General features: G+C 49.1%; 1 protein-coding gene across 8 annotated transcripts in view; it reads left to right on the top strand.

The window, feature by feature from the left end:
- COL15A1 (collagen type XV alpha 1 chain) overlaps positions 1-23,180 on the top strand; it is a 102,219-nt gene that overhangs the window by 48,652 nt on the left and 30,387 nt on the right. For all 8 annotated transcript variants that reach the window (XM_069576080.1, XM_069576078.1, XM_069576074.1 and 5 more), the window contains exons 9-22: positions 766-918; positions 1,842-1,994; positions 3,948-4,097; positions 4,614-4,754; positions 8,663-8,722; positions 9,873-9,965; positions 11,332-11,457; positions 12,034-12,096; positions 18,123-18,158; positions 18,577-18,717; positions 18,896-18,961; positions 19,770-19,805; positions 19,912-19,995; positions 21,420-21,485. In XM_069576080.1, the coding sequence (XP_069432181.1) occupies positions 766-918; positions 1,842-1,994; positions 3,948-4,097; positions 4,614-4,754; positions 8,663-8,722; positions 9,873-9,965; positions 11,332-11,457; positions 12,034-12,096; positions 18,123-18,158; positions 18,577-18,717; positions 18,896-18,961; positions 19,770-19,805; positions 19,912-19,995; positions 21,420-21,485 (1,368 nt within the window). The remainder of the gene's footprint in view (positions 1-765; positions 919-1,841; positions 1,995-3,947; positions 4,098-4,613; positions 4,755-8,662; positions 8,723-9,872; positions 9,966-11,331; positions 11,458-12,033; positions 12,097-18,122; positions 18,159-18,576; positions 18,718-18,895; positions 18,962-19,769; positions 19,806-19,911; positions 19,996-21,419; positions 21,486-23,180) is intronic.

Here is a 23,180-nt window from a genome sequence, read left to right as displayed (position 1 = left end):
TTACTGTTACATGGGAAAAGAGTTCCGTAGCCCAGTGGGTTTGGGAAATGGTCCTCTCTGTATTCTGGTTATAGGCTCTAAGTCCTTCAGCAAAGAAATCTAACTCTGATCAGGTTAGTGTTTTTAGTATCAAAAGAACTATTTTCTGCAATGAAACAGAACAAAACCCCACCCCAATTTTTTTTTTTAAACAAACCTTTGTGAAACCGAGATAAAACACAGTTGGTTTGGTGACACCAGCAGCCAAAGTTGCTCTCTTTCATCATATCCTGCATCTTCTGTGTAACCTTCAGAGAATCTGCCTGTGAATTTTCTAAGGAAACTGAGTCACAGGGAAAGAGAGTGGTGTCCAGTCTTGAGAAGGCTGAGGAGGACAGGATTTCTGCCTACATGTCTCTGAAGCACTATCATGGGGGAAGACATTCACCCTGTTCCTATGCTCCTGGATGGGCACACAGGAGAGGTCACAGGGAGGCAGATGGGGCTAGACTGAAGTGTCTAGTACCCGAGCAGTTGTCTCAGGAGGCAGCGATCTCCCAGTCACTGGTGTGGCAAACAGATGCTTGGAATCAGGTGGAAGACACAGGGGCCTTGCAGTCTCTCCTGCCACAGGGATTCTGGGGGCTTTTGTGGAGCTGGGACAACATCATAGATAAGAAAATACTTTGAGGAAAGAAGCTACAGAGATGCAAAATGCCAGCCATAGCCATCTTGATCAAGGCTATAGGCAAGTGATCCAGTCCCTAGTGATGTCTTTGTTCCCAGAGTCCATACACAGAAGATTTGGCAGCAACAGCAGCAGCCGGGGAGGCCAAGACGCCCATCAGCACTGCTAGGGAAGCAGAGGCCAGCAGTGTGCCCACCGGGGGACTGACCCTCTCCATGTCCATCGAGCACCCCGGGGAAGGGGTCACTCTGGTAAGCAGCTCAGAGTGCATGCTCTACTTCACTTGTTTCTGGAGTTTGGTGGCGTCTCAGGTGGGAGCAGTCACTGGTCTTCCTCACCTGCTTGCAAAGTACAGAGTGATGGCTTTGTGGGGCCAAGTCCAGGTAGACTCAGATTTGGAGGCCTGGGCCTCTGTTGACTGATTCAGCAGGTGTTTGTGGAGTACTGCGCTATGCTGGGCACCAGGTAAAAAGGACAGATCCATCCCCTGGGGACAGACAGGGAAGAGGTATGATAGGAGAAGCACAGGGGAGCACCAAAAAGGGGGCCCAGAACCCAGAGTTGGGGGTCCAGGAGGCCTTTCTGGGTAAAGGATGCTGAAGGGGAGGCTGGGGGATGCTTAGAAGTAGCCTCGTGATGGAAGTGAGACAGGTGTTCTTGGAGGTAGGCCAGTAGGAGCAGAAGCTGGAGGCAGCAAGATGAATACAAAAGACCTACCCAAGTGCAGCATGCCTGCAGGGCCAGGCGTGAGCAGTGGGCAAGGGAAACTCAGCTGGAGAGGCCTCTGAGACCACGGGTGCTGTGAAAAAGAACCTGAACGCTCAGCAGAAGTGGGGAGTCACTGAAGGGCATTTCGGAGGAAGTGATCTTAGGATCACAGCAGGATCTTAGATCCCTTGACTCCTAAGTAGGGAAAGAAGGAAGTAAACAAACTGGGAGGTAGGCAGGTGGGTTTGGGGGCTATGTCGAGGTCTGGAACAAGAATGTTGCCTTGCTGTAGGAGTAGTCAGTGATGTCACCTCCTGCCAAGAATCCCAGTGAGTAAAGGCCTGGAAAACATCCATCAGATCTGTCACAATGATGGTTGGTGACCTCAGGGAGGGCAGTTTCAGTTCTTTCCAGCCATACTGCAGCAGGTCAGTGATGGTGGCCCTGGTGATGTCTTCCTATTCAGGCTCCAGAAAACGAAGAAGGTTCAGCAGCAACAGCAGCAGGGGAGGCCGAGGAGCCCGTCAGCATTGCCAGGGAAGCAGAGGCCAGCAGCGTGCCCACCGGGGGACTGACCCTCCCTATGCCCACCCAGGACCCTGGAGAAACGGTCACTCTGGTAAAGAGTGTAAAGTGCTGGAAGGCTGTGGGTTACAGCTGGGAGCAGATCCCAGCCTTCTGAGTGGGCCAGTCTCCATTCTGTCCAGCAAGTCCAGAAGAACCTGAATGGGGAGAGGGCACCTGACAAATACTCCCTCAGAGGTGGGGTCTGCCGGTGCCCGTGAGTGTGCTGTGGAGAGTGCTGTGGCCCCTGGAGGCATGGGGACCGCGCAGGGCTGATGCAGGGCTCGGGAGCGGGAGTGGAAGAGTGCTGGGTGTGAGTGGAGGAGGTGATGGTGGCCACAGCCATGCCCATTTCTGGGCACAAGCACAGGTGGTCAGAGCACACTGGAGGGTCCAGGTTCAAGCAGGCCCTGGCGTGGTCCAATGGCCTGGCCAGGCCTTCTCACCCTCCTTTCAGGCATCATGGAGAGACGCTCCCATCTCTTGAAGGCAGGATGCAAGGATCTGAGGACACTGCAAGACCTGGAACACTGTCATAATGGCTGTCCTGCATGTCCTTCAGACTCAACAGATTCAAATCTAGACTCCTTATTTCCACTCCTGGGTTCCTGTCTCAGATGATGGAGTCCTCATCCATCCAGAATTCTCTTCTCTCTTCCATGCTTCTCACATTCTGTCCTGTGTCAAGTCTTGTTGATTTTTCTGCCTCAACATATCACATTTGTGCCTCTTTCTACCTTTCTCCAGTGCCAGCCCCCTGGATCGAGCCACCGCATCCCCAGCCCAGACGATGGCTAAGGCCTCCCCTGGCCACCTCCACCCTCTCTCCCAGCTCCTCCTGGTGGGGGCAGCTGTCTGTGGGAGGCTTCCCACTGTCCTCCTTGCAGTCCCTGCTCCCCCACCTGGCCGCCACGGCTTGCAGGGTTCAGCCTCGGGGCCACACCTGGGGCCACTGTCCCTGCTCTCGGTGCTCCAGACTTACTGGCCTTCTTTCAATTTCTGGAACGTGCCTCACTCCTCCTTGCAATCCTCCCACCCCCTCTCCTGTCTGCCTGGACCTTTTCCTCCTCCTCCTTCCCTCCTTTAATTCCTGCTTATCCTTAGAGTTCAGCTCAAACATCACTTTATTAGGCAGGTGCCTCCCAGGCTGTGAAGCCTGCCTGTCAGACACGTTCACAGCACCCCCAAATGTCTCCTTGGAAGGCCTCATCACAATTGTAATTAAGAGTAGACTGGGTAAATTGCTCATTTCTGGCTCTCAGCTAGGCTGTGGGCTCTGTGAGGCTGGGGGGCACACACATCTTGCTCATAGATCTGTCTGCATCCCTACAGATGCCGGGGACTCAGTAGATGTTTGCTGGGTGTGTGAAAGGAGGGAGTCGTCAGGCCGTCACATACCAACACTGGTCTTTGAGATCCTTCCACACATTTGTTCTCAGCCTTTCACCTCTAGTACTAATGTCCAGACAAGGAAACTTTACAGTGGGGAGGGCATGCCCCTGCCGGGTGATGGAGTGCCCCAAGCCACTTGGTGGTTGCATGGATTATTTTAACTAACTAATCGTCACTACCACCTGCTCTTCCTTTTTCTTCCTCTTCTTCTTCACCTTGCTTCCCTCCCCTCTTCCCTTTCCTTCTTCTTTAAAGGCAAATCCCCTGTCACAGGGTGAGAAAACTGGGGATCAGGTTCCAGTCTTTACTCAAAAGAAACTAAACTAGCAGAGCTGTCTGGAGATAGAAGGGCTTCCTGTGCAGGTGGGGCGCTCCCATCACTGAAGATGTGCATCCAGCAGAGACGTCTTGGAGGGGACTCCGGGGCAGGGAGGGGATGACCTGAGCGGTGCATTCTAAGCCTGGAGTTCTGGGGGTCTGTGGCTAAGGCTGGTCCTAGATGAGCTATGGCCGTGCTTTTGTCTGATGACCTCAGTAGCTTCCTCCCTGCAGTCGCACACGCAGCAACGCGGGGTATGGAGGAGGTGGATGATCCCTTGCGCCAATTTCCTTTCAGAGTCCAATCCATGAAGAAGGCTCTACAACAGCAGCGGCTGCAGCAGATGTGCCGCTTGGCGCTTTTGAGGAAGAAGAGGCCAGCGGGGTCCCCACCGACGACCTGGCTTTCATCACTCCCACAGCGGCCTCCGAGCAAGGGGTCACTTCGGTAGGTGTCTCCTAGCATCCTCTCCAGCTCACAGCGGGGAGGGAGGTCAGGGGCGTGAGACAGGAGCAGTTGCTGGCCTTCCCAGAGCCAAATGCGCAGGCGACTTCATTAGGGCACGGATTTAGGTCGGCACCAACAGAGGGAGGCAGGATGTAACTGAGGAGCATGGCAGGGGGGTCAGGGGAGCAGGCTTGGTCCTGACTCTACTTACGCCCAGCGTTGTCCGAGGAGAACTTTCTCAGAGAGTGGTCCAAAGTTAGACAGCGTTGCTGGGGTGGGGGGAGGCAGTGAGCACTGCTAGGGAGGGGGGCTTAGAGGAGATGCACGTTTCAGGAGAGGGTCATGAACCTGTGCTTTGGTGAGTATATCGGGAGTAATGACAGTTGTAGGTAGGCAAGTGCTTTGAAACTGGGCTAGCACCACTCAAAGGACAGTCGACAAAACTCCCCAGCAGCAGTGTGCACATGGTGTTGTGGATGAGGCAACACGAGTCCTTATGTTGCTTTGGCTTCTCAGGGTCCTGGTGATGAAGACTTAGCAGCAGTCACGACAGAGGAGCCCCTTACTGCGGCTGGGGCAGACGCATTGGGCAGCACTCCCCCTGAGGGGCCCCCACTCCCCTTACCCTCGGTAGCCCCTGAAAGAGGGACCCCTCCGGTAAGTGAAGATTTCACTTCACACAGAGTTGTGAAGATTTGCCTTGGCCAGTCTTACAGAGGAGGGAAAGAAAGTTGTGGGGAGGGCCTGGCTTTTCATCTTGGTTTGCAACATGCAGAACTGGGGCTTTTGAGAGAACGCATGAGGAGGCTGCAGTTTGTAGAGATAAAGCAAGAGGTGAAAACCCAGGGCCCCTGGCTTTGTGTCCCAGGTTGCCCACATCTTTAATTGAAGTGAATCTAACAGGCAGACCTACTGAAAGGTACAAAGGCCCATCTCAAATGTCATGAGATTCCCATTCTGGAGATGGGAAAGCTTATAAGATGCGGCAGAGACGATAAAGGAAATAGAAGCATCAAAGGGGTGTGTGTGTGTTGGGGTGGGGAGAGGGTCCAGTTACCTTCAGGTGCCTTGTAACACGAGTTTCTATAATTCTGGGCTGCAACTATATGACCTCAGGCAAATCCTTTTGGGGGGGGGCTCAGTTTTCTCATCTGTAAAAGAGGGTTAGGAATTAACCTGGTGGCTCAGACAGTAAAGCATCTGCCTGCAGTGCGGGAGACCTGGGTTCAATCCCTGGCTTGGGAAGATCCCCTGGAGAAGGAAATGGCAACCCACTCCAGTACTCTTGCCTGGAAAATTCCATGGACAGAGGAGCCTTGTAGGCTACAATCCATGGGGTCACCAAGAGTCGGACACGACTGAGCGGCTTCACTTCACTTCACTTCACTTCACTACCTCATCTGTAAAAGAGGGTAGCTGTGATGTCAAGTCAGAAATGCAGGTCAGAGACTGTTTGGAAGGTCCTGTGCACAGGTGTGAGGTTGTCACTACTTAAGGGCTGTGACTTTGTCTTTTAGAAGTGGGAAACCCAGAGTCAGTCCTCAGCATGGGCTTGTGTGAACTGGGGAGTTAAATTGCCCTTTAAGTGTCAATATTTTTAAAGGAAAGTGTTCCACTGGTGACCAGCTTGGGCTTGCCAGTTCCCCAAGTAGCACTTGGTCACACATGCTTTCAGAGCCTTGAGTCAACCTCCAGGCACATGGTCCCTCAGCCACAGTGCTCCAGGGCTGACCCGGGACTGGAGGGACTATGGGATGGTACATCTGAGAGCCAGCTGCAAATCCCAAATGCCCACTGCACCAGCACCTGGTGCTTACCAAGCACTGCTCTGTCTCTTTATTTTGTATTCATTCACTTGTCATGACTCAATGCACAGCAACTCAGGGCCCTCTATGACCTCGTTCCTATCCCCAAGGAACTCACAGTGAAGGAGCAAGAAATAAGCCTTTTGCACGGTCATTTATTAAGCACTCTGGGTTCCCAGTTGATCTGATTCTATGCACAACACCACACTCTGGTGCAAGGAGAGTCATCTCTGTTTCCCAGGCAAGGGGAGTGACATTTAGGTAAAGGAACCTGCCTGCTGTGGCATGCCCCCAAGACCAGGGCCAGGATTTGAACCCGGGCATACTGGCCTGCAAAGCGCATGCCCTGGAGCATCCCCAAGAGTGCGGTGTAGTGAAGAGGTCCCAGGTTGGGAGCCGGGAGGCTGAGGGTCTGACTTGTGGTGAGTCTTGGTGTTGCTTTCTATAAAAGGAGGAGGTGAGCAAGAGCTCTGGGTTTTAAACTTTTCTGCATCTTGGAGACACCTGGGATGCTTAGGTTGCTGCAGGTGTCTGAGTCCACTGCCAAGCCAGCTGAGGAGCTCCTGGTGCCAGGGTTCGTGCTCCTGGGAGGCTTGACCGGGCAATGAACTGGAACCCGCCAGGCTGGCTGGATGCCTGTGGCCCCCAGCTCCTGTGCCGTGACTCCCTAAATGGAGTGCCTCTGCTCCTGTACTCCTCACCCCAAGGAACACACAAAACCCCAAGACTGCCCCTCCCCACAGAGATGCCACATCAGGCGCAGCCGTGCTGGCTGGCTATGTGCCTTCACATAGAGCCAGTTCTCCTTTTTCTTTTTCTAAAACTTTTTAATTATGGCAACTCTAAAAATTCCCCAAAGGACTTAGAATAGTATAATAAACCCCCTCATATACAACAGCCAGCAACTTAATGTGTCTTGCTTTTATCCACCTCCTACAGCTATCTTTGTGGAGTGGAGGGATGAGGGAAGCTGGAGTGTTTTAAAGCAAATCCCAAGCATCATATCATTTAACTCAAAAACACATTAATATGTATTGTTAAAAGGTTGATCTGGGACCTTTTTTCCTTTTGCCACAGTATTATCCATCAGTGGGTGATAATGGATGTCGTTATCCATCTAAGAACGCTGACAGTGGTTCCTTCACATCATCTAATACCCTGGCTATTTAAAAATGCCTTTTCATGGTTAGGTTGGATCTGAATCCAAACAGGGTCTACATTGTTTGGTTGATGTGTCTCTTAAGTCTCTTTTAGTCTATGGTTTTCTCCCACCTACTTTGTTCTTTTTGCCATTGATTTGGTGGGCAGCCTGGTTCAGTTGTCCTTAGATCCTTTATATTCTGTGCTTTGAGAAGTTGGTGTTTGGTGAGGGCCTGGGGAGACCAGCTATGCTGGTGGCCGTGTCAGTGATTGACTGCTTCTGAGAAGTTCTGTGTCAACACATATAAACACCATAAGTTGCATTTTGTTGACCCAGACACTTCTGTCCTAGGAATCAATCCTAAAAGAGGTAGTCTTATATTAAAAAAGCTTTCTGGATGTTAATCTTAGTATTGTCCCTAATGGAAAAAGAAAGCTGGATACAGTTTAGCCAACAATAAGGGAGTTAAGGGAATTAAAGGATGTTCAAATAATGGGACATTATGCAGCTATTAAAATTAAACTTACTAGGAGTATTTAATGACAAGAAAATACTTACTGTATAATGCTGAGTGAAAAAAGCTGGTTATGAAATTTAGTATACTGTGTGGTCTTAACTCCAGTGTTCTTGCCTGGAGAATCCCAGGCACCGGGGAGCCTGGTAGGCTGCCCTCTATGGGGTCGCACAGAGCTGGACACGACTGAAGTGACTTAGCAGTAGCAGTGGTCTTAACTATTTAAAAATAGATACATGCAAAAGCCCGGGAAAGAAATACCCTTTCTAAATGTCAGCAAGTATGGCCTTAAAGTAGCAGAACTGTGGTGGTTGGCAGGTTCCTAATATATGGTGGTGTTTCCACCAAGGGTGCTTCTGACTTTCCCAGTGAGATTTTTAAAAATTTCTAAGAAGAGAGGTGGCTCAGTGGTAAAGAATCTGCCCGCCAACGCAGGAGACGCAGCATCAGTCCCTGGGTTGGGAAGATCCCCTAGGAGAGGAAACGGCAACTCACTCCAGTATTCTTGCCTGGGAAATCCATGGACAGAAGAGCCTGGTGGGCTACAGTCCATGGGGTCACAAAACAGTCAGATATGACTTAGTGTCTAAGCAACAAGGAAAAAGGAGAGAGAGGGGGAGAAAGGAGAAAGGGAAAGACGAGCATGCAGCATTTCATCCTGGCATATAACCTGTAAAGATACATCACCCTAAGTGCCTGTGTCTGGAATCTGTGACGAGCTGAAATAGGTACCCTGCTTCCTCAGCAAATGGTTTAAAAACACAACAAAGACAGTAACAGGAGCACCCACTCTGAAGTATCTTTTGGATGATTTTGAATCTTAGACTCACCTAAGGTAATGGGTGAGAGGGACACCCATGTCTGGCCCTGCCACACCCTTCTCTCTGTTCGTGTGTAAATGGGGATGTAGACCTTCTCCCTGGGAAGTGGTGAGAATCAGATGAGCTAATACCTGGAAAATTTTACCTGGCATGTGGTACATGCTCAACAAATGAGGTATATAAAACTGCATAAGCTGCCTCTGAAGAGGAGCATAATTTCTGGAGAGAGAAGGGGACAGGAGGAAGCAGTGCCCGATGCTCCACTGACATCTTGTTCTCTTCAGGGTGAAGCTGAGGAGGGGTTTCCTGGCCCCCCTGGACCTGCTGGGCCTACTGAACCCACGGTGAGATTCCTACCCATGCTCATCACAAAGGGCCAGGGCCAGGGAAAACAGCTACAGAGGATTCTTCCTCTCAAGTGCCCTCCAGTCAGGGCTCAGTGCCCACTCCTGTGCCGGGACTCTCTCCTGGAGCCCAGGAGCTTGATGTTTATAAAGCTCCTTCATATCCTGTGCCCTGAAAGGCCCCTGGGTCCCTCACACCCCAAGCTGAACTTGTCACCATGCTCCTAGGCCTGCCCTCCCTGCAGGGCTGCCCTGTTCTGGGAATGGTACCCCATCTTCCTGATCACCAAGAGAGAAGCCAGGAAGTGTCCTCAAGTGCCTCTCCCCCTCCGTGATCCAGGCAGTCCCCAAGCCCCTCAGCCTAGCTGTGCAGTGCCTCCTTATCCCTCGGATGGCGACAGCAGCCGCCGAACTGTCTCTCCACCTCCATGCCATCACCTCCCCTCTCCCACCCACACGTACACAACCTGCCCAGACTCAGCTCTAACCCCTAATCCAGATCCTCCTTTCTTGATGATTGAAGGAGGCTTTGCCTGGTTCCCATCCTCAGGAATTAAGTACCAGACAGGTGTTTGGGAAGTTTCCTTTTGTTCTTTGGAGGAATTTGATGACATTCAACAAGTAGACGTTGAGTGCCTTCTTGGTGCCAGATCTCATGATGGACCCTGGGCACCCAGAGGTGTCTCAGGACTGGGCCAATTCTGGAGTCCTAGCCTAGCAGGGCCACCAGATACAGACAACTGAGCTTCAAAGCCATGTGGCCTTATGGCCAAATCCAGACCTCCACAGAGGCTGGTGGGAACACAGATCAGGAGAGATGAATTCTGTCTGAAAACAGGGTTGGGCAGGGCTTCCTGGAGGAGGTGACCATGGAACTGGACCTTGAAGGATGAGTAGGGGTTGGAAATGCAGGAAAAGAGAGGATGAGAGGCTGGGAAAGTGTCCTGTGTTTGAGCACTGGCCGTATGTTGGCTGCACAGCTGGGAGGGAGAGAAGAAGGAGGGCAGCTGTGGAGGGGACCAGGCATAAGAGCCAGGAGGGAAGTCAGCAGCAGCAGTTACAGGGGCAGAATACTGGAAAGCTCTCAGTGGCATGCCTGTCCTTGGAGAATGATGGTGAAACCCAGCCGTGGAGCTTTTTCTCTCTACAGGTGGAAATGGAGGCTGAGGGCTCCGGCCTGGGCTGGGGCTTGGATGTCAGCTCTGGCTCTGGTGACCTGGTGCCCAGTGAGGAGCTGTTACGAGTGAGTGTGAAGGGTTAAAAGGCCTGGTGTCGGGTAGCGAGGGGAGGGCAGCCTTCATGAGGATCTAGGAGGGGGCACACAGGGATTGATAACAGATGAAACCAGCTTGGCCTCTGTAGATGACTGCTGAGGCTGACGGTGGGCTCCTGGGACTCACTATACTTCCCATCTACATTTATGTATGCTCAGCATTTCCGTCTTTGGTCAGTTTTAAGTGAGTCTGACCTTAGTTTATAGTCAGGAGCCCCACTTTACACTTGCCTTCTTCCCCTGGCAGCCTTCTCCAGCAGCTCTTTCACAGCAGGTATGCCCATGACCTTCACCTCTACCACTGGCTCTGCCCCCAACCCCCTTACCCATCATGGAGACCTGCTGGCCTCTTCTCTACACAAGCATTTCACACTTTGATGTCCAGACCCTTCTCAAAACCCTCCCTACCCTGAGGCAGCCCCCTTTCTACCTCTCCAGACCACTCTTTCTGCCTCCTTGGCAACTCTTGGTCTCTTGCCCAAGGCTGGGCCCCCAGGGGTCCCTCTAGATTTCCCCCTGGGAGCACCTCTCCTCTCAGCTGAATCTCATGCATCTGTCCTCAGAGCCCCAACCTCATTCCATCCCTTCCTCTGAGCCCCTGTCAAGAATCCCCACCTAGAGGGCTCTGCTCAGCTCCCTTTCCTCCCATTCGTCATGACAGGGCTGGAAGGGTTCAGGACTCACTGGATGAGTGGGACAGGACCCACTTAGAACATCCAAGCTGGTGGCATCAGCGAACCCAGCCCCAGGCTAAAAAGACTAATACATTGCAGGGGTATTTTAATAAGGCATAACAATAGGCCTTAACTCAGACTGTGAAGAATCTGCCTGCAATGCAGGAGATCTGGGTTCGATTCCTGGGTCAGGAAGATTTCCCGGAGAAGGAAATGGCAACTCACTCCATTATTCTTGCCTGGGAAATCCCATGAATAGAGGATCCTGGCAGGCTATATAGTCCATGGGGCCACAAGGAATTGGATACAACTGATGACTAACCCTTTCACTTTCTAACAATAGGCAGTTTTGGACTAACCTCTCAGGTAATCAGAAAACTAAAGTAGAGCACCTCTGAGAAGTCCAACAAATTGCATCTTTAGTGTATACGTACATCTGGGGAGAAAACATTATATAATGGGCTTAAAAAGACTTGGGTCCAAATCTCAGTTCTTCTCCTAAATTAGCTGTGTGTGTGAGCTCTTAAGCAAGTCACATCATCTCACTGAGCCTGTTTTCCCATCTTCTAAGGAGCAACACCAGTCTCTACCCGTAGGGTTGTTGTCAACAGTGGAGTTAGTGGAACATATTTGTTTGTCCCCTCCTGCCCTGTTTTTTTTAGGGTCCTCCAGGTCCCCCAGGCCCACCTGGCTTACCTGGGATCCCAGGAAAACCAGGAACTGATGTTTTCATGGGACCCCCTGGATCTCCTGGAGAAGATGGACCTACTGGTGAACCTGGTCCCCCGGTAAGCTACCGAAGTCCCTGCCCCCTCTCTGTACCCATGGGGCTTCCTTTAGCCAGGGACCCCAGACTGCAGACCCCAGTGCTAAGGTTTATGGCTAGGCGTGAGGAGCTAGCTGGCATTTGTAAACAAAATCCTCCTCAGCCAAGACATTGCTATTACTAAGACTCCAGATAAGAAGCAACAGCCAACGAAAATATCATCCTACACGTTGTTTCACTGCTTCATCTTAGTCTGTGTAGGAAATACAGGCTCATGTAAAATCTTGGAGTCATAGTCCATCAGTGCTCAGCCTGGGGTGGGAGGCCGCAGAGACGATCTAGTCCAGCCCTGCCCCCGACTGCCCCGCAGAAGAGAAGACACAACCCAGAGAGTGAAGGACACTCGTCTACAGGCGCACAGCCAGCAGTGGCCGAGCTGTGGCCAGGAAAATTGTTCCGCTACAGACCGACACAAGGCTTTAGACCCACCGGCCTCACCCGCTGGGTCTTCTCAGCTCTGGCCTCCTTTTCCAAAGAGGGTTCGTATTTGATAACTTATCAAAGATACTGTAGGCTGATTGTCCTTGATGTTCCTCAGGGCCCCGAGGGAAAAGCTGGACTTGATGGAGCCTCCGGTCTTCCTGGAATGAAAGGGGAGAAGGTACGAGGAGAGGGGGAGGGGTGTTGCATAGGGAACCACCAGGCTCATCCTGCCTCTGTCCTCTAAGCCCGACCTTGCCTCTGACCCCATCCTGGTCCTCCCTGCTGGATGTCTCTCCCCAGGGCTCTCTATACCCAAACCTGCACTCAGCATCTTCTCCCATCTACTCCTGCGTGTTCCAGCTTCCAAGAAGGACACCACCATCCGCCCAGTCACCTGGATTCAAAAACAGAGTCTTCTCTAACTCCTCCCTCCTCTCCTTTCCTGCCACCATCAATCCGTGGCCAGGAGTGGCCAATCTTAAGTCCACGTCTCTCAGCCCTCTCTCTGCCCTGACCTGACATTCATTCTTCCTTGCCTACAGCGTGGCATCAGGCCCCTCACTGATGCTCCTTCTCTCCACTCACAGTCCAGCCTCCACGCACCTACCAGTCCATCTTGCCAGAGCAAGCTCTCATCACTCACTGTCTTTCCATGGAGAAAGCACCAGTGGCTCGCTCATGCCTGCAGGATGGAGCCTTCACTGAGTGCAGATCTTCAAGTCCCTTCCTGACTGCCTCTTAGCTCCCTGCCACTGCTCCCTCACACACCCGCCTCTGGGCCAGCCGGCGCTACTGAAAGGCCCCAGGCTTGCACAACCTTCTGGCCCCTGTGCGGGGCTCCCTGTCCTTTCCCTTTCCTCACCCTCCTAGGCCCAGTTCAGATGCATCTGGGAGGCTCTCCTGGACTCTGTGAGTAGAAGGCACCCCTCCTTCCTCCACTTGCCTTTAGCTCAATGTCGACTCTGCTGGGACCCCTCCAGCCAGGGACACTATAGCTGCTATCTGACCAGTCTGCTCCCCACCCTACTCTGACAACCAGAGCAGAGGCGCTGCCTGTGTCTCCTTAGAATCTAGCGCAGGCTTCTGTGAGCAGTTTGATGAACCCTCCATTTCTGAGTCTCACAAGCCTTCATTCTCCTCCTTCTCCGTAAACCCGTGGAGTCCTCTGTCTGTTAAGTCCACTTGGTGCTGCGGGGGTGGGGTTCCTGCCCATTGTGTTCCTGGCCTGGTTGATGAGATAAGCTGTGTTCTGCGGAAGCAGACAATAAAGATAAGGTGAGCTTCCTTCTAGAGATGTAGTCTTGAGCTTCAGTGGGGTTCAGAGGAGGGAGGGTTCATCCACACGGCCAGGGGAGTGGAGACCCTCTGTGTACCCCACCTGGACGAAGCTGTGGGAAATGCTGGCTCCCTAGACACCCCCATTGTCACTGAACTGAATTTCCGTTTTCAGTCAGCTCTCGTGTATTTAATTGAAACAGTAACTCAATTTTCATGGAAAGCTCATTTCTCAGAAAAAGAAGAAACAATTGTCGAGTTTTACAGAACTCGTTTTACATGGACCAGCTCTTTCATAAGAAATTAAAATTTGCAGGAAACATTACAAGACTTACTCTCACCTTCCCTCCTCTTCTTACCAGCTCCCCTGCCCCTGCCCCACACCCCTTCCCCTCACACTTCTACCCCCTCCACACCCTTCGCTGCTCTGGTCTCAGACTGAAAAATGCCCAAGCCCACGCCCACATCCGCCCGCTAACACCAGTGCAGGCGCGCTCTGCAGCTGCCCAGATACTTGGTCATGCACAAAAGCGGCAGACTTGCCCAGAATAACTGTGGCAGATAAATCACTTTTTTCTTCCTGGAATTTGCTATGAGATCTAATTTGTTGCCCTGTCTGTCTATGATGGTTTCTGGTCGAGAAAAAGTAGATTCTAGAAAGACTTGGAAATTTGCTCCAGGAGAGCTGAAGGGAAAGCTTGTACATGACACTTACCTGCACCCCCGCAAAGTAAACCCAGCAGAATAGTCTGAAGGTGAAATAACAAAAACGTGCGGAAGAAAGTGAATAGTCTCAGGGATGTAAGACCACATAAAATCCAATGATACGGGTGATCCTTGAGTCTCCTCTGATCTCTGCTTCAGTTTACATGCCTCCAATGCCAGAGGATTCACTTCCTGCCCAGGCAGTGCCTTCCACGGCTAGGCGGACACTTGCAGGGAGGTCGTTCCTCGTTGTTACCAGGACATCAGCCTCTCTTCTCACCTGCAGGACACATAGACCAGTCTAGATAGTTGAAAACCCCGAAGAATAAGATTTGGTTTGACTTGGCTGGAAATAATATTGATATAGGTAATCATTTTCCAATGTGAGATTGTCATCAAAATGTGGATGTCATTAAGAATTCATCAAATAAATTATTCTGTGTTGAGTTTGATCATAGGAATATTCCATAATTTATTTTTTCCAAATTAAGATGAGCAGCCACTCTGAGATCTTTAGCCCATGAAGGAATGGGCAGGGGATGGCTTGCTTTCTCATATATAGAATGGTTCTGGAAAGGCTGCTGAAGAACACACTGGAAATGGCTCTCTAAAAAATTTCTTTCTGCTTTTACCCTGTAGATTCTGCCGTCTTCAGCACAGACCTAGGACTAATGGTTGTCATTCTTTCCCTTCTTTCATAATCTGACTAATACATGTTATTCTTCAGTCTCAAAAGGCATTGGGATGCCCAGGCAGAAGAGAGTTTATGTTTCAGATTTTCTTCAGTGCTCAGAATTGCTGAGGACTGTTAAGCTCCCAGTAACTGGCTGTGAGTAACCTCACTGAGCTCCTGAAATGTCATTGCTGGGCACTGTAAAACCAGCTTTTGCATGAGATGTGTGAGGAATGCAAGTAAATGACCATCACCTTCCCTTTCTCCAGCCAGTCCCAAATTGGCTTCAATCAATTCTCTAAATCTTGTGTAGTAAGGAACAGTGTATCCCTTCCCAAGAACCTGAGTGGTGAGCTGGTCTTAAGTAGGATCTAGTAAGGGTTTAGAGCCTATAACAGCTTGTTTCAATTAAACGCTATGATGTTGGCTGGATTTCCTATTTTATATCTTCTTTAATCATCAAATGTATTTGGTAAAAAATCTGAATTGTAGGCCTCCATGAAACCGTATAGAGCATAGTCGATTTTAATTGTAACAAATTGAAGTTATCAGTGTAACACTATACACAAAACCAGCAGACTTGATAAGGCAGTAAGTAAGAAACCACAACTGAAAAGGTCCTTGATGTTATGTGATGAAGTTTAACATTGTCCTTAGCAAACCCAGCTACCATAATGAGCCAGAATTTTAAAAAATATTTATTTATTTGGCTGCACCAGGCATGTGGGATCCTCAGTTAGTTTTGGCATGCAGGATCTGTTAGTTGTGGCATTCAAACCCTTAGTGGCAGCCCATGGGATCTAGTTCCCTGACCAGGGGTCGACTCAGGCTGCCTGCCTTGGGAGCATAGAGTCTTAGCCACTCGACCACCAGGAAAGTCCCCAGGATTTCTCATAAATCCTAAACCACCATTTTGCAACACACAGCACTCCCACACCTGGTTCTTTCACAGTGTTTCTGCTGTAGAACTGGTCTCTCTATACCATCATCATATTCAGACTCGCCACTCTGCTGGTTGGAATTCCAAGACAGTGCATAGCCTCACCACACAGTTCTCTCACTGAGGAGTGAAGTCTGCCTTCACCATTTTAGCTATGGGGTCTTTGCTGATCCTTTAAATTGGAGCTACTGCTTTGACTCTGCCTATTCATGTAGGTCACAGTAACCTACGATAAGCTCTTCCATCCCAAAACAGATCTGCTCATATTCCAAAATGGTGGTCACCAAATCTGTGAGCCAATGAAATGGGCCCAGATACTATCTCTTCATACCTACAAGCTAGATAAAATCATCTATTTCTGAGACAGATAAATCAAGGTCTAACATATCTTCTGGAACTTCCTTTGAAACTGCTACAAGATGTACTCTTGATTTGAAAAGTCAGAAAGACAATTGAAAAAGTACAGGTTTTCACCTTATGCACATCCTTTTCTTGAACAGAATCAACAGTAATAATGTTTTCAGAGGATAGAGTCCAAAAATCAAGAGACTGGGCTAAGTTAACTTCTATTTCACAGTATCTCTGACCGAGATTTGACTTACTACTGGAAAAATATGTAAGGATGGTACTTCCTTCAAGGACAAATTGCATCGGATAGCCGACAATGGTGGCTGGTCACACCCAAGAAAAGCAGACACAGAAACTGTGGCCTGCAGGTTGGGCAGCAAAACTGGAACCCAATCCTTTCTGTTTCTGGATGTAAGATCACACTTAGTTTTTCCCAGGTCAGGTTGGCAGGCAGGGAAGCAGCAGGACCCCAGCAACCTCTGCTTCCTCCTGCAAGCACTCCTCTCCTCCAGCCAGCCCATAGAGTAGCTGGGTTCACTCTGTGCTTCTCTCTTTAAGTATGTCTGTTCTGTTATTCAACCTTTCTATAGAGTATTTCCTCTCAGCAGTTACATATCTGTCTCTAAGATCTCTAATTGATTTTTTTCCCGTAACTACTGTTCTTATTTCATAATAGTTTGTCCTTGTTTCTTGGCTGTAATAATATCCTCCCTTTTCTCCCTGAGAGTACATAGTATTTACTTAGAGTTCTGATTGGTTCGTGTTCTTAGCTCTGTTTCTGCAGGAGACATTCCATGGTTGACGCTGTTCTCTTTCAGAGTGTTGCTTTTGCTCAGAAGTGTAGGGTTTCTTGCTTGTGTGGTTATGCTTTAGAAATTGGAATCCCTCTTTAATCTGTGTTCTGCTTCTGTTTATACAAAGTACTGGCGAGTTGGGTGGTAGCTACTTCTGCAGGTTTTAGGACAGGAGGATTAGGATGTGCCTCAACAGCTGATCTTAGGTGTTTGGGGTACCCTTGGACCTCCCAGAGCCTGCCAGCCACCTGGGGCTCTGCCATATCCCTTTGCTTCAGTAAACACCCTTTGCTTCAGTAAACAACTCTTACGGTTCTTGTAGTGAAAATGGAAGGTGAGGGGAGAGGGGCAGGGCTCCATGGCTATCTCGCTCCGGAATGTCAGCTTCTATCTATCAGAGCCATAGTCTGCTCTCTTGGCTTCCACTCCTCCCTTACCTGGTGATATATTTCTCCCTGTGGTTCGTCTCCATGGCTGAAGCCTCTGACTTCAGCTTCCTATGTTTTCTCATTGGCATTCCTCACTGTTTCAGGCTCAGTGTCACTCACCATCTTATTTTTGAGCATGACTGTTTTGGAACTATCCACTCTGTCACTTCTGTGGATTTGATATAGGAAGGGGAAGACGGGTTTGGGAGAAGGCGCAGCCTTAGACTGTGGCTTTGTCATGGTGTCGAGAGCCTTCTGTGTGGCCATGCGGTTTCTGGCTTCTTCTCTTGAGGGTGCTTGGGTGGTCTCCTTGGAGGTTCTCCAGCTGGGGGCCCCTGACTGCAGTCCTCTGATGTAAGGCAGTGTATCCTGTGGCTGACCACTCCTGGCCATCAGCTCCCATTGGTCCTCCCCTCTGCTTTGAACTCACAGCTGGCTCTTTACCTTGGGATCCACATCTAACCCCCTAGAAAACCTCTACCGTGGCCCCCATTTGGTGGTGGACACATAATCTGTTTTAGAGACCCTCCCCCTCAATTCTGGGACTATTCCAGCCAGCTTTTGGTCTTCAGATTTTTCCAGAAGAGAGTCAGCCCTTATGGGCATATCTCCGAAAGCCTAGGGAATCCATATCAAATTCTTGAAGTCCCTTTTCTTGGCTTCAAGGAGGAGAGGCACCCCTTACTTCCATCTTGAGAAGGTGGGGAGAGGGCCCACTCAGTACACTGACAGCTCTCCAGGGAAATCCTTCCCTTACACTCTTTCCCTGGTTCATCTTCAACTTCTGCTTTTCAGTCTCGAGGTAGGCAATAAACTAATGGTTGAAAAATGGGTTTCACAAGCTTTCAGCGTGACCTGCCTAGCAAACTCACAATTACTGTAATGGGCTCAGGTTTGAGACATCAGTCAAAACTGCCCAGGAAGAGTTCCATTTTAATGTCCTGTTACTTAAGTGTCTGTAATGCTGCATTTTCTTCTAAATGTACCTAATGGAAGATATATTATTATATTATCTATAATCGGCCATCATTTTTTTTTCAGGGAGCTAGAGGACCTAATGGCTCAGTTGGTGAAAAGGTAAAAATTTTAAAAGAAAATTTTTCTCCTCCTTCTTCCTGTCTCTCTGGGTTTAGTATAATTGAACTGTTGGGCTGAAGTACTAAACATGTAAATGTCATGGATCAGAGGAAAACATCTGGATGGAACTGCTTGGGGAAGGCGGAACAGCTGGAGCTGGAGGAGAGTGGGTAACCTGCCAGGTTCTCTCCTCTGTCACTCCCTCCACCCAAACGCATTCAGTGAGTGCTGTCAGCTTATCTCCAAGTAAAATGTCAGTTGGCAAGACGGCTGTTTCTGTACCATTAAGCAGCACCAATTGGAGAATCCATCCATCTAATGAAATTCAAAGAACAATTTTCTGACTCAGGTGTGAATGTTTTTCCTTCCATGAATGAATTTCCAAGACTAGATAATCAGCCTGTCCCCTTCCTCACAGGGTGATCCCGGCAACAGAGGCTTACCAGGACCCCCAGGGAAAAATGGACAAGTTGGCACTCCTGGGGTCATGGGACCCCCAGGGCCTCCTGGACCCCCTGGGCCCCCAGGCCCTGGATGTACAACAGGACTTGTATTTGAGGTATTATCCTTCATCCCTGTGGTTAAAGAGCAACATGCATTACAGATGACTGGAAAGGCCAGCTAACTGGACGCCATGGTGCTGCTGGTTCCCTGCTGAGCCCCAGCTCCCAGCACCGTACCTGGCATAAGGTGGTGTCTGGGAGTCAGATCTGAAATTCTTCTTCTTCCTTCCCTAGGATACCGAGGGCTCAGGAAGCATCAGGCACTTACACGAGCCCATCTCTGGGCCAACGGCGTCAAGTGTAGGTTGACCTTTGAAACCTTCACTTTGAGGATTGTCATGCTGTCATGCTGGAGTGGGGAAGCTGTGGGGTGCCGTCCTGCTCTGTTACTTTCAATAATTCCCACTCTCTGAGCCTCCAACTTCCAGCTGTGCTGTGGCGAGGTCAGGTGCTCTTTATAGCTTGTTTCTTTGAGGAACAGCATAGAGCTTTTGCACAAGATATAATATGGGAAAACTTGAAAATTACCTTTCTCTGTCTCTCCCCAGTACCTAACCATCAAGCATCTCTGCTTCATTGACTCCTTTCTGCTGCCCTTTCAAGACTCATACTTTGGCCCATTTCAGAATCCCATGCTCCTAACAGGTACCCCTGCCCGCTACATCTTCCCCCAGGGAGGTGTGGTCCATCTTCTGCTATGATTCTTCTCTCAAGAAGACCAGTCCCAGGATCTCCTTATGTTTGTCAAGTGGTACCCAGAGCTGAGCATGCTAGTACAGGAGGAGCTGAGCCTCACAGAGGACAGCATCACTGCCCCCTCCATGATTGAATAGGAAGACCTCCCCCATCCCCCAGATGCAGAGGACTCTGAGGTTCAGGGTCAAAGAACACTCAGCCAGTGCTGGGAGAGGACCTCTGTTCCTCTTGCTTTCTGAGATGTTCCTTCCTTCTGACTCTGTAAGGGGAATTTGCCCTTCATCTTTTGCTGCCATTATCAGGGATAAAATCCTTGTGAGAGCTTGGGGAGAGATGGCAAGTTGGAAGGGTAGATGGAAAGTGGGCAAAGTGAATAGAAAAACATTCAAAGAATATTTGTTTGTTTTGCCAGGGTCCCAAAGGAGAAAAAGGAGACCGGGGACCTAAGGTGAGGTCATAGATCTGTAGTAGGGGTGAGAGAAGTTTTCATCCCGGTTCTAGGAGCATTATCCATATACAGTGAATTTTTTTCCCTCTCTCACTGCTACATCCAGGGTGACAGAGGGATGGACGGAGCCAGCATTGTGGGACCCCCTGGGCCCAGGGGGCCGCCAGGGCGCATCGAGGTCCTGTCTAGTGTGAGTATCACCAGGTCAGAGCATGGCTATGTGTTTTGTGGCTTTGCTGAAGGGGAGGGAGGGTTGTCCACAACTTCAGCTCCTTCAGGGCTGCTAGTTATGCCGGGGCTGTGTAGCTGGCATCTGGTGCTGGAGTTTCTGCCTGCCAGCATGGGCCATCTGTCTGTGCCTACTGTGATACCTCTATTGTCTCACATAGTGTGTCTCCAGTCCTCTCTTCTGGTTGGCAGCACTTGCAGTCAGGAAAATAAGTATAACAGAGCTGCAACCGACAGGCAAGGAACATAAGTGGGGGAACCAGGGAGGAAAGATGGTCTAGGATATGAGAAATCAAGACAGATTTTCTGGAAGAACTACCTTTGAAGAGGGACTTGAAAGCTAAGCAGGATTTACCAGGTAGGTGTGGAGGACAGGTCTTCCAGAACTCAGGGGGTCGGAACTCTCAGAGCCGAAGTGCAGAATAGAAAAACATGGGTGTATCCAAGGCCCCGGGAGCTGATGGGCATGGGGGTGTGTGGAGAGTGATGGAAATTTGTAGAGAAGACTGGGATGTGGGCTGGGACCCGATCACAGCCCACTGGACATTACAACATCACATTTGTGAAAAATCGTGGCCCTCATGAGAAAAATAATGTTGTACTGGTAGATGACAGAAAGACAAAAAGTCCCAAATAACTGAAAAAAACAATGACTAGAGATTTTTAAGTATAATTCAAAAATACCAAATGTAGATAAGAATGTGGTGAAATAGCAAAATCTCTTTGTTGGAAGTATAAATTGTACAGTCCCTTTAGACAGCTCTTTGGCAACCTGCTAATATGTTCATACTGAAAATTTCCACATGGAAAGACCTCTATGTCATATGACTGAGTAAAAAAAGCAAGTTGAAGAATAATACATATAGCCTGGTACCATTTGTATAAAATAACCACTTGGATAGATACACATAAAACGCACACACACAGCCAAACAACACTATTTTCTGTGGATATTAATATTAGTATTAATTTATAATTATATATTAATAACATAAATATAATATTAATTGTTTCAGTCACTCATTCGTGTCCAACTCTTTGAGACCCCATGGACTGCAGCATGCCAGGCTTCCCTGTCCTTCACTATCTCCTTCACCATGTATATATTTTAAATTACAAAAATTTATAAAATTTTAATATTTAAAATTATACAAGAAAGAAGACATTCATATACTGTGCAATTTTAAGATTAATCAAAAGAGAAAAGAGATAAGTGACTCAGGGCCACCTTAAGAAGTGGGTGGAGTGTGTGTATTGGCTGTGGGTGGGTGTTAAGTGTCTGCCTGCATCTGCCAAGCAGGGTGACTTCAATTAAAGCCTCACTGCCAGGAACAAGGTGGAATATGTGCCACCCTCTGTCTCGTTGTCTGATTTTTCTCTTTTCAGTCTTTGACCAACATCACCCAAGGATTCATGAATTTCTCGGATATTCCTGAGCTCGTCGGGCCTCCGGTGTGTATCCACAGCCGCCCTGGAATGAGGGTCCTACCCAGATGCCCCAGTTGAAACTAAGTTGGGTGGGTTTGGAATGTGGGGTTCCTGAAGCACAGAGCTCAAAGGAGAATGGAAAGAGAGCTTGTGTCTCTGAGAAGCTGCTGCAACATTAACTTGATTGTGCTGGGAGTTTTTTGTCCAATGCGGTGGAAGCTTCCAGTCCCTTGCATCAGAAATATGTGTAATGGAAATCAGAGAATCATAACTAACAAGTTAATTGACGTCTGAGCAATGCTTTGGGCCTGCTTTTATTTACGTGGCCTCATTTCCCAGAAGGGGAGGAGACTACTGCTAATGGGGAAACTGGCACACGAGGAGGCAATGTGACCGGCTTCAGTCTTCCTGGCCCCGTTTGGAGATCAGGAACACACAAAGAAGCTACCTCATTTCCTCAAGTCCAGAGTCAGTTTGTGACACACTAGACTCAGAGGAAGGAAGCTTCCTCCTGCAGCCCGTGTGGTGGATTCCCATTGCATCTTCCGCATCTGCTGGTGACAGCTGGGGAGACAGGAAAGAGCTCTGGCCTTGAAAGCTTTGGGTTCCCAGTTCCCAGTGGGGTTGGCCTGAACCCCTGCCATCCACATCCTGGGGAAAACTCAGCTCTCTCCCCAAGGCTCTTGCAGTATATATCCTGAAACCAAATATCTGAGAGATTCCTTTAGAGCCAGTGTCTCCTGCCACGTGCCTCAGTTCATGGGTCGTTTCACTGTCTCTTCCCTACATCTAATGGGGCTCCCTTTCCTTGATTTCTGCTAGAACCACCCAAAACACCCCAATAAGCAAACCCTAAAGCAAAGAAGCAAAAGTCATTTCACAAAGTTTTCTTCTAATTCTTGGAAGTTTAGAGCATTAGGTGGCTTAATTCTAAAGCAAAACACAGCCTAAGATCTAAGAATTGGCATCTCTTTTCTGAGTCCTTGGGCCTCGTCTGCCCGCACCCCTTCTTTCTTTGCCACCCCAAGAATCTTCTTTTTGTCTCAATCCCTGGTTTTCTCTTTGGCAAATCGAGGCCTTCAAGGGTGTCTCTAAGGGAGGATCAAGATTTTCCCATTCAGATAGTTCCCTCCCAGTTGCAGCCTTATGCTTTTCCACTCCATTATATCAATCTCTGGGTTGGGAAGATCCCCTGGAGAAGGGAATGACTACCCACTCCACTATTCTGGCCTGGAGAATTCCATGGACTATACAGTCCATGGGGTCGCAAAGAGTCAGGCATGACTGAGCAGCTTTCACTTGCATCACTTTTCGTATGAACACTACATATGTATGTGTATGAGTATATAGTCCTTTGTACCTGTTGCTTCTTCATCTATGTATTCAACTGACCTTGGATTAAAAAAAAGGCTGAAAAAAAATCCAGAAAGTTTTTAAAAGGAAAACTTGGATTTGCTGCATGCTGGCAACTATTTACATAGCTTTTACATTGTATTAGGTATTATAAGTAATCTAGAGATGATTTAAAGTATATGGAGTATGTATGTTGGTTATATGCTGACCATTTTATGTAAGGGGCTTGAGCATCTGAGGATTTTGGTATCCACAGAGGATCCTGAAACCCACACCCCTCAGATACCTGGGGATGACTGTGCATTGGGAAAGTTGTTGTCGTTCAGTTATATCTCTGTATGTATATACTGCCAAACTCTTATGCCT

This window comes from Ovis canadensis, chromosome 2, assembly GCF_042477335.2.
Source record: "Ovis canadensis isolate MfBH-ARS-UI-01 breed Bighorn chromosome 2, ARS-UI_OviCan_v2, whole genome shotgun sequence".
Taxonomy (NCBI): domain Eukaryota; kingdom Metazoa; phylum Chordata; class Mammalia; order Artiodactyla; family Bovidae; genus Ovis; species Ovis canadensis.
This window is presented reverse-complemented; position numbering and strand designations above follow the sequence as displayed.